At 37.3% G+C, this 12072-nt stretch overlaps 1 protein-coding gene across 1 annotated transcript in view; it reads right to left on the reverse strand.

Annotated features, from left to right (window-relative positions):
* LOC150109299 (protein turtle-like) overlaps nucleotides 1–12072 on the reverse strand; it is a 486901-nt gene that overhangs the window by 106385 nt on the left and 368444 nt on the right. The window contains exon 10 of the mRNA XM_090402074.1: nucleotides 9407–9585. Within this exon, the coding sequence (XP_090258200.1) occupies nucleotides 9407–9585 (179 nt within the window). The remainder of the gene's footprint in view (nucleotides 1–9406; nucleotides 9586–12072) is intronic.

The following is a 12072-nucleotide window of genomic DNA, read 5'->3' on the forward strand; positions in this document are numbered from 1 at the left end:
TAGAGATACAGCATAATAATAATTAGAATAATAATAATCTAATAGGTGCGTGACGTGCAGTCTGTAAACATACCTAAAATAAGTTACTATATATGTTTATGAATGCCAGGATTATCAAAAATCAGGGGAGGGAGAATCTATTCTGCTAAATAAATCCAGTTACAGTTGAAACTTATAACTGCAATACTAGTAACAGTTTTTTTATGTGGCAGTGAGTTTGAACCCATTTGGTGCAAGGTTGAGTCTAACAAGATTAAGTACATAGTGCAGTGTTCTTACAGACTTGGTGGATTGTTGCTGGTCATGAAGAAATGCATCATATCAATAAATGTGATGGGTGCAAAAGAGTAATCATAAATTATCTTTAATTATCTGAACATTGACTGAGTAGCTATGAATCGCATGAAAAGAATGAAACTGAATTTATTGAGCTGTTGCAAGACAACTTCCTCAAGCAGCATGTGACAAAAGGAACTCATGGTCAAAGAGTGTTAGATCTGATTATAGTGTTAGAGGGATTTCAGTTAAAGACGTAACTATTCTGCTTCCGATTGGCTACAGTGATCATGCGTCACTCACTTGGGAAGTGGCTAAGTTTTTGAATGTTCCATTCAGCAAAGGTTATATACTGGACCACAAAGCACGAAATTATGACAACCTAAGGAGTATGCTGGATTCTGTGCCATGGTATCAGTTGTTGGATGGAAAGGATATCAATAGTGCATGAGAAGTGTTTTGAAAAATACTTAAATGATGCGATATCAGAATGTGTCCTAGAGTTTGAAGAATAAATAGAATATGAATGAAATGGATGTGTAATCTAATTAAGTGAGAGATTCATAAGAAAAAAATGATGTGAAAGGAATACTGTGTGCATAAGGATGATGTCAGTTTATAATAATTATAAGCAGAAGGCCAGAAGAGTCACATATTGTATGGAAAGTTAAGTCTGAGTATGAAAAGAAACCAGCTCTGCAAGTTAAAGAAAACCCAAAGAATTCTATCGTTATGCTGAAGTAAAAGAAAGGATAAATTTGAAAGAATAACGCTACTGAATGCAGATGGTATGTGGATGACTGATACAGAAGTGATTGTTGAACTAATGAGTAGCCATTTTGGTAAACGCTATTAACCTAGTATATGTTAAAGCTACCAAGCTATTTTAAACCTGGTTTTAATCCATTTCCCAAGTAAGCAAACAGACAAGAAAGTCAAGTTTGTGGTTGCAAGTAGTGCAAGTCTGGGTGACCCGCAAGTAGTGCAAGTCTAGGCAACTCGTGGTAAAAGTGAAATAAGCTCTGATCACTATTCTTAATATTTACCCTTAATGCAAAGCACATTGAGGAGATGTGCTTTGCATTAAGGGTAAATATTAAGAATAGTGATCAGAGCTTATTTCACTTTTACCACGAGTTGCCTAGACTTGCACTACTTGCGGGTCACCCAGACTTGCACTACTTGCAACCACAAACTTGACTTTCTTGTCTGTTTGCTTACTTGGGAAATGGATTAAAACCAGGTTTAAAATAGCTTGGTATCTTTAACATATATTATACCCAAGGTAAAAAACTTTCTACAACTATTAACCTGGTATATTATTATTATTATTATTATTAAACAAGACCTCATGGAGTCAAAGACTCATCTGGGAGGTCCTATTATCACACACACATCTCATCATACCGTGTCTTAAACACACTCAAACTCCTTGCAGACACCACACTCTCAGGCAAGGCATTCCAATCATTCACAACTCTGCATGAAAAAAACCTGCCTCTCACTCCCCTACTCACACCCTCTTTATACAGTTTCCAGGGATGACCTCTGGTTCTCCCCTGATCTCCCACTATTCTCTGTAGAACTTCTCCACCATTGATCTTATAACAACCCCTTACCAACTTGTAGGTCTCTATCATATCTCCCCTCTTCCTTCTCTCCACCAGACTCTGCAAATTACATCTTCTCAATCTTTCCTCATACTCAACATTCCAGAGGTCAGAAACTACCTTAGTCAGTCGCCTTTGGACCCTTTCCAACATCTCCTCATCCTTCTGAAAATCCGTTGACCAAATCTGGGCACAATAGTCCATGTGTGGCCTAATCAAAGCCTTATAAAATGGAACAAGAATCTCCCTACTACATGTCAGTGTCCTCCACATCATTCCCAGAAGTCTTTGTGTTGTCTTCACAATTTTGGCGATGTGTCCCCTAAATTTTAGATCCTTATCCACTATCACCCCCCAGATCTCTTATTTCTTCTACTTCCAACAATATATTCTCACCAAGCATAAATTCTGCATCCCATCTTTGTTTTCCAAATTTTAAAACCTCACATTTTGCAACATTGAACTCACATCCCCATTTCTGTGCCCAATCACTCAATTTATTCAAGTCTTCTTGCAAGGCCACAACATCTTCGCTACTCTTTATGGTTCGTCCCAACTTTGCATCATCTGCAAACAACTGAATATCTCCATCCAAATCTGCGCCAATATCATTAATATACAAGTTAAATAGTAATGGCCCTAAAACAGACCCCTGAACCACTCCACTAGTGACTTTCCTTTTCCTGGATATCGCACCCCCCATACACAACTTCTTCATACCTATCAGATAGCCAGTCTCCAATCCAATGCACTAATCTAATATCCAATCCCATCTGCTCTAGTTTGACTGTCAACTTATCATGAGGCACTCTATCAAAAGCTTTTGCAAAATCCAAGTATATTACTGTGTATCCTTCTCCTCTGTCCAAGGAAGCAGTCACTTTATTGTAATAAGTAAGTAGATTACTAAAACATGACCTCCCTTTAGCAAATCCATGCTGTCCATCAAAGATTATACATTGCTGTCAACCCAACTCTGGATCCTAGTTCTCACAAGCTTCTCCAACTACTTAACCACAGATAGGCCTATAGTTTGATGCTTGAGTTCGATCACCTCCTTTATGAAGTGGCACAATCTTGTCCTCCTTCCACTCTTTAGGAACTTGACCAAGTGCAAGACTCGTATTAAAAAAATATGTGAAGGCAGGTGTCAACTCTCTGGCACATTCCTTCAGAATACGCGGGGATATATTATCAAGTCCCACAGCCTTATTTATATCTAGTTTACTCAACTCCCCAAACACCTCTTGCTCACTTACAGTCAGTCTCTCCTCCCCATCATCAACTGCTCTCAATCTCTCCATGAAGTCACATTCACAAGATTGAAAGATCTTTATGGAACATTGAACTCACCACTACTGCTTTGCTGATCAAAGAGACAGTGGTGAGTAAATGAGGAAACTCGTGTATGAGAAGGAAGTAATAGAGCTGTTGTGCTAACTGAATAAGGATTCTGCAATAGCAACTGATGGGATATTAGCACAAATACTAAAAGAGTGTTCAGGTGAACTAGCTATTCCTTTGACCAGGCTATATAATTTGAGTCTCAGAACAGAGAAGATTCAACAGGAGTAGAAAGAATGTATGGTAATCCCATTGCATAAGGATGGTGCAAGGACCGATGTATCCAACTATCAGTATCTCAGTAGGGGTGGTGAAGATTTAGGAAAAGTTGGTTAAGGCTTACGTTCAGAAATGGGCTGACAAAGAATCTCTACAATGAACAGCATGGGTTTACTATGGAAAGGTCATGTTTTAGCAATTTGCTCACATTCTATAATAATGTTACCATTGAGTTGGAAGGGGAATGGATGCACCATGATGGAAAACAGCATAAAATTCCTTGCCAAAGGATACTTATCTTGAATGTCTTCATTTTTGACCTGAAATTTAATATTTTCTTGTCTCATTACATATTATTTATCCGATTTCTTTACTGGTCTCTCAGTCCCAAACACCATTCTATCTCTTTGACTTCTTATTCTTGAGTCTTGATTTACTGTAGTTCAACTATCCCAACAGAGAAGTTATCCTGCTTGGTGACTTTCTTTTCCAGAACTTCAAATGGCTCCCTTTTTTCCAATTCCAGTGATCATGCTAAAAGAGAAACTAAGCTATTTACTGTGATTAATGAGCTAAAACAAATCATTCATCAAACAATCAGAATACTCAACCATCCTCTTCACTCTTACAACACTGGATCATTTCTTAACTAGTTCTCCTTTCAGGTACACTGTTCAGATAACTTATCCTCCTGTAATTTCAAATCATAATCTTGTAAAACTTTAATCTTTAGTGGGATGTCCTCCCCTCAGCCATTCACAGTCTCATATACTTTGGCACCACGATAATGCCAAGTGGGAAGATCTCTGAGATTTACTTCTCCTTTCCATGGTCAGATTGCTGTTTCTGTTCTCCCGATCCAGATACTTATGAGTGTTACAGAAATTATTCATGTTGGATTGAGGGTCTTCATTTCCCACAGTGTTCCATATTCCCACCCAGTATCCAAGGTGTAGTTTTTCAAAACATTTACCAGGATAGTATAAAAAAAGGTATATCATACATGGCTCAAAACCAAAACTCCTTATTCACTTACAGCCTGAAATGATGACTGGCAACTAATCATTAGTAGTCTAACTTGAAAGGACTTAATGTTGAGAACTTGCCTCCTACATGTGTAGGAGGCCTCCTACAGATGGCAGTATTGCAATATCATAAAGTTGAAGCTGATCTTCTGAAATCATTCTTTTATTCAAATTCCTGCAGAGATAACTAAGGAACACCTCCATCCTCACTTGGAACACTTAAGAGAAACTACTGAATTAATACCTGTTCTTTATTCATCTCCACCCTATATTATACTCAGCCAGAATCCATCCTACATCTTTAGTGGAATGTCCTCTCCTTAGCCATTTGCAACCTCATATCCTTTGGATTACAGCAGTGGCAACTGGAAAGATCTCAGAGACTTTTACTTCTCCTTTCCATAGAAGCAAACTCACATATAACTGATTCCAAAAAAAAAAAAAAAAAGATGTTTTCCCACCAAACTATTCACCTATTGCTCTCACCCTAGTACTGTCTAAAGTAATGGACAAGGTCATCAGTGGTTAACTTCTTCAATATCTAGAAAATTTTCAACTAATCAATGACCATCAATTCAATCACTGAAGATTCATAGTATTTCCTTGCTTACATCACTTACCCCTCTGGACAGTACACAAAAAGGTTTGCAGAATCTAAGCTGTTGCACTTGACATTTCCAAGGCATTTGACATCAAGGGTTTCTTAGCAAATGGCATTCTTATAGTCTGCCTTCTTTCCTACTTTTCAGTTTTCTCCCAGGAAGTTTACTGTGTGTAATGATGCACAGTGTTCTCTCTTTTGATTTTGATATTAATGCAGATGTTTAGGATATGTAGATATATGTAAATGAACTTCTTTCACTGACCTCAAACTCTGTCCACAGTTTTGCCAATGATCTCTCTATTCCTCCCATACATATAACAAGCCCTGTAGAGTTTGAACACTCAAGCTTCAAGATCATCTACAATAAGTACTCTAAACTCAGATTTCTACACCAGCCTTCAATGGAAATGTAACAACTCATCTTCAGTGTTTCCAAAACACAATTTTGTCATTTCTTTAACTCAGAAAAAGCCTTAGTACTTCTTCTTAGTTCTATTACCATTCATAATGCTCAACTTTATGACTTATCTCTAGACATCACTTATACAGCATTGCTGGCTTTCAAAAAAAGTTGGCATCTCCTTCTCTTTCTCTCTACAATACTTTTCATCTGTTCCATCTACTACTCTGTAATAGCTGCTTTCACACTTAGAGCTATACACCAAAAACTATCTCAAAAATTCTGGATGCTATACATAAAAGGACAGTTCAGTTAAGTGATAACCCTTCTCTCACACATTCTCTCTCTCTCTCTGATTGCTGCCTCCCAGATGGTCAGTTTCCATGTCGGGTCTCTTCTACAGATATTTCAGCAGAACTGGAATCTACCACGCTCCCAGATTTCTGTTAAATTATTATTATTATTATTGCACCCTCCATGGAGTTGGCAGACTCACCGTGGGAGTTCATTCAACTGACAACATATTTATCGCACTGAATCTTAAAATCCTTAACACTCCTTGAATTAGCAACACATTTTGGTAATCTGGTAATGCATTCCATTTACTGACAATTCTCCTTGTAAAAATCTACTCACATCCCTCTTCACCACACTTTGACATAACTTCCAGGGATGACCTTTTCTCCTCTTGCCTTCGACTCTTTCTATTATCTCATCTGGATTAATCTGACAAAATTCTCTCTCACTAACTTAGATGTTTCTATCATATCACCTCTTTTCCTCCTATCCACTAAACTCTGCAATTTTGTAAACCTCTCTAGCCAGCAGTCCAAAGTCCTGATATAGTCTTAGTCACTCATCTCTGGACTCTCTCCAATGTCTTCACATTACATTGAAAATCAGGTGACCAGATCTGAGCACAGTAGTTCAAAGTTTGGTCTGACCAGTGCCTTATATAGTGGCACAACCACTTCCTTATCCTTGCATGTTAGAGTACTTCTTATCTTAGCAGCACTACGATGTGCAACCTTTGCAATACTATATTTACTATATTGATGGTGCCATACTTTAATCTACTTCAACGATCACTCCCAAATCTCTAATCTCATCCACTTCCTGCAGTATGGCACTGTCAATATAGTACACAGCCTTATATTTCTGTACTCCAAAATGCAACACCTTGCACTTATTAGTATTAAAACTACAACCCCCACTGCTTTGCCCACGTGAAAGGCCTGTTCGAATCCTTCTCAAAGGAAATGACAGCAGCAGTGCTACTTTATAATTCTCCCTAACTTTGTAACATCAGCAAACAACTGAAGATCCCTAGTCAGTCTACATGATATATCATTTACAAACATGTTAAATAGCAGGGCCCAAGAACAGAACCAAATCTGCAATAACTCTAGCAATAGCTGCTAACATTCTTTTGCAGTTGAATTGCTGATTCACTGAACCTGCAACTCCCATTCAGCTTTCATTCCATCCACCTTGGTTCTGTGGAATGTCTTTCCCAAGTATTTCTCAAAGACAACTACCAGCTCTTCCAAAAGAATATCAGATCCATGACTATCCACCATGTTAGTCTGCCTTAATTATTGTTCCTTTTGTTTGCCATGTAGCAGAAAAATTCCCTCGAGTATAAGTTGCAGGCTAGAAAGGTGATGAGCATGGTAAAGAAAGAAAAGGTGCAGTAAGAGAGGAGATTAGCTGGTCAGGCCTAGGGTAACTTGAGGGAATTTTTCTGCTACATGGCAAACAAAGGAACAATAATTAAGGCAGACTAACATGGTGGATAGTCATAGCAGCAGACTAACAGCTGCAAAAGATGTAGTGGAATTATTGAACAAGCACTTTATCAGCGTATGTCATATTGATATAAATTATCCGGTACAATATATAGAAGAGAGGCAAGTATTATGAGAATTGGAAGTGAAAGAAACAGAGGTATATCATATGTTGACTGGGTTAGATGTGAATAAGGCTGTAGGAATAGATGACATGTCACCAAGTATGATTAAGGAATGTGCACCACAGTTGGTTATGCCCTTGACCTAGTTATTTCATGAAAGTCTTGCAGTAGGCAGGGTTCCTAAGGAGTGGAAAGTGGACAAAATAGTACCACTCCACAAGCATGGTTCTAAAACTATAGGCCAGTCTGTATAACTGCAGTTGTGGTCAAGGTGTTGGAGAGATTGATAAGGAATAGAATACAGAATTGGATTGATGGACATGGCATTCTTTATGAAGGTCAGCATGGATTTGTAAATGGTAGGTCCTGTTTCAGTAATTTACTTGCATTTTATGATAAGGTGATGAGTGTGTTAGATAAGGGAGCTGCAGAGGATGGGAATAGACAGTATACTGGTTAGATGAACCAGAGATTGGCTCTCTGAATGATACCAGTAGGTTGTGTATGATGGAGCAGTGTCTCTAAAAAGAAGGGTAACCAGTGGGGTGCCCCAGGGTTCTGTTCTTGGGCCCCTGCTGTTTAATTTGTAAATGATATATCATGTGGACTGACTGGGGATCTTCAGTTATTTGCTGATGATGCGAAGTTGGGAAGAATTATAAGTAGTGCTGCAGATGCTGAGTCCCTTCAGAAAAATTTAAATAGACTTTTAACTTGGACAAAAGAGTGGGGTTTTAGTTTTAATATAAGTGCAAGGTGTTACATTTTGGAGTGCAGAAATATAAAGCTATGACTATATTGATGGTACCATACTGCAGGAAGTAGATGAGATAAGAGATTTGGGAGTGATGGTTGACAGTAGACTGTAGTTTAGAGAGCATATTGCTAGGGTTGCAAAGATTGCAACCGATCGCAAACGAACATGCAGATATAGAATAACTGATAAACAAACTCAAGCACTCATTATAGAACTGTTTGTATAAATTCCATAAAACAGAAATACTCATGTTTGGCTCTTGGAAAAATTTGAACAGTGCAGAATATGTGTTTGGATGTTGACACACATGGTATACTTACTGTAAAGTTAATGCACATTATCTGGAGTCCGTTATTTGCAAGTCAGCTTTTATAAACACAGATCATAGACAAGTGCAATCAGATCTGGTCACCTGGTTTTCAATGTGATGTGGAGACATTGGAGAGAGTCCAGAGATGAGTGATGACTAAGAGTATATCAGGAGCTTGGAATGCTGGCTATGGAGAGAGAGAGAGGTTGAAGAAATGTGGATTGCAGAGTTTGGTAGACAGGAGGAAGAGAGGTGATATGATAGAGACATTTAAGTTAGTGAGAGGATTTTATCAGATTAATCCAGAGGGGATTATAAAAAGAGTAGAAGGTGAGAGGGGAAGAACCAGAGGTCATTCCTGGAAGTTATATAAAAGTGTGGTTAAGAAGGGTGTGAGGAGTAGATTTTTTACATGGAGAATTGTCAGTGAATGGAATGCATTACCAGAATGTGTTGTTGATGCAAAGAGTGTTAAGAACATTAAGATTCTATATGATAAATATGTTGTCAGTTGAATGAACCTCCCACGATTAGTCTGTTGACTCCATGGAGGGTGTAATAATAATAATAATAATAATAATGTTACTTCTGTCCATAGACTGAACAACAGCTTATGGACAGAAGAAAATTATTTTTCATTCAGAGGTGTGCAAAGTAATTAATATTACTTTGCACACCTTCATTCATTATAGTTTGTAGAATTTATACAAACAGTTCATTATAGAACTGTTTGTATAACTTCCATAAAACTGAAATACTTGTGTTTGGCTCTTGCAAAAATTTAAACAGTGTAGAATATGTATTTGGATCTTGACACACATGGTATACTTACTGTAAAGTTAATGCACATTATCTGGAATCAATTATTTGCGAGTTATAAACACAGATCAGAGACAAGTGCAATCAGAAATCATTCTTATATTACACATGCATTACTCTTCATACTCACGTTTAGTTCGAGCCCTAACAATAGGGCTGAACATGCCATCTCCAAGAATATTGCGTGAGAGAACCTGGAAGTCATATTCAGTGTCTGGTTGTAAGTTATAGAGAGTAAAAGTTGTTGCTCCTTCTGGAACCACTCGAACTGTTCTCCAGTCACTGACACCTTGCTCTGCAAGCCTATACCTAGAATATATAGCAAACTGTTCTCAACATAACACAACAGTAATTCTGTTTTGTGATAAACTGTTATAGAAAACTCTCTAAAGATCCATAATACTTTTGAAAATCACTTATATGTTAACTGAGAGAAGCGACAGTTAAAAAATATACTGCAATGAAAACTTTATTCAGTTTTTCAGAACTGAAACATTGTTATTTTAAAAATTTTCAGTACTCCTGAGGTCACTACTAGAAATTATGCAGTAAGGGTAAAAGGACTATATTTTTTTGCTTGGAGAGTGTAAATGAGTAGAATGAGTGGTCACAAGTGCTTTGTCAAGGGAGTTCAAGAAGAATTGTGGCAGGTACTGTGTGAATAACATTAGTGTAGGCCTCCAACATTTCAGTCTAGAGTTTTGTACCTCATGAAGAAGCTTTCATAATAATGATAATAATAATAATAATAATAAATTATTACAATACACTTACATGAAGTCAAAAGATGCAGGAAGGAGGTTAATCCTAAATTGTAACTACCTGTCATTCTGATCAAAATTCATTCATAGTCATAAATTCATTGTTGGGCTGATTGGTAGAGGAGTTAACAAAGCTGCTCTCCAACTAATAGATTGTTGATCTAAATCCTGCCAAGGGCATAGATATTTGTGATTATCTTTAGGTGGGAGATGAATTTCATTGAACAGTGTGCGATCACTGCCTCATTTATTGAGGGCTGAAATGGATTGAAAAAGATCCGCATTTGGTCTTTAGAGCAGAGTATCTAGATTACATAAACAATAAATAAAAAATATAAAAACAGCTAAAAAAAATAATAATAAAAACAATTTTTTTACCGCACTTATGGTACTAATGTACTATAGGTTTACCGCGTTTCGTGAGTAGGAGTCATATAAAAAAGCTTTGTACTCAAAGTACACTCTGGTAACACATTTATTTAGCTTAAATTTGGTTTCAGCAGGATATTAATTGCTTATTATTAGACAAATCTAATATAAACAAATATCATTTTTATGGCAGCATATAAAGGGAATATAGAGGACCATAATAAGATAAAACAATCACTTGAGTATGATACCTACACACCTACTCCCTACTAGTTGAAGACTCTACTCATGAATTTCAAACCTGACCAAATAATTTATTATTATTATTACAACATTCTCCATGGAGTCATCAGACTTGTCGTGGGAGGTTCATTCAACTGACAACATATCTATCAGAGTGAATCTTAAAATCCTTAACACTCCTTACATTAACAACATATTCTGGTAATGCATTCCATTCACTCACAATTTTCTATGTAAAAAATCTACTCTTCACACACTTCTTCACCACACTCTTAAGTAACTTCCAGGGATGGCCTCTGGCTCTTTCTCTCTCGCCTTCTACTCTTTTTATAATCCTCTCTGGATTAATCTGATAAAATCCCCTCACTAACCTAAACATCTCTATCATATCACCTCCTCTTCCTCCTCCTCCTATCCATCAAATTCTGCAATCCAAATTCCTTCAACCTCTTTCCATAGCCAACATTCCAGAGTCCTGATATTGTCTCTGGATCCTCTCCAATGTTTCCACATCACAATGAAAAACCAGGTGACCAAACCTGAGCACACTTGCAATATGCCCTCTACCTCAACTTTAGTCTACTGTCAACCATTACTTCCAAATCTCAAATTTCATCTACTTCCTGCAGCACAGCGCCATCAATATACGAGGAAGGTATGAAACGTTCTCGGCCTCAACCATAGATGGCAACATTATCGGCAAGATTTTTTTTTCTAAGTTGGTACATCTGTCATAAGCATCCATGTGAAACTGCAAGTCATTCTATTGAGTAGTTTGTTTTATACAGCTGTCTGAAGCAAAAGTGCTGTCTGTATTCCTTGAAATGGATAAAATTGAGTATCGTGCAGTTATAAAATTCTTTGTAAAAGAATGTTTAATGCCAAAAGAAATTCATTCAAAGTTTATAAACGTTTATGGGCACTCTTCTCCTTTCATAGTGGCCCTTCCCTTAATGGATAGTATTATACATGCCTGCAAGGAGATGTGCTTTGCATTATGGGAAATACTAAGACAAGTGATGAAAACTTGGTCCACCTTTACCACGAGTTGCCTCGGTCTTGAAGATACTTCAGGTACAAACTTTGTTTACACTTGGATAAAGCATTAAACTAAATTTATTATATTTTAAAGATACCAAGCTATTTTAAATATAAATAAACCTGGTTTTAATCCATTTCCCAAGTAAGCAAACAGACAAGAAAGTCAAGTTTGCGCCTGCAAGTAGTGCAAGTCTGGGTGACCCACACGTGGTGCAAGTATTAGGCAACTCGTGGTAAAGGTGGAATAAGATCTGATCACTATTCTTAATATTTACCCTTAATGCAAAGCACATCTCCTTGAGGAGATGTATGATGCTATGCATTAAAGGTAAGAGGCCACTACCCAGACGGTTTCGACCTTTATTGAGGTCTCATCACTGGG

Source organism: Typopeltis vanoorti, chromosome 2 (assembly GCF_054136105.1).
Source record: "Typopeltis vanoorti isolate ZY-2024b chromosome 2, IOZ_Tvanoo_1.0, whole genome shotgun sequence".
In the NCBI taxonomy this organism is placed as follows: Eukaryota; Metazoa; Arthropoda; class Arachnida; order Uropygi; family Thelyphonidae; genus Typopeltis; species Typopeltis vanoorti.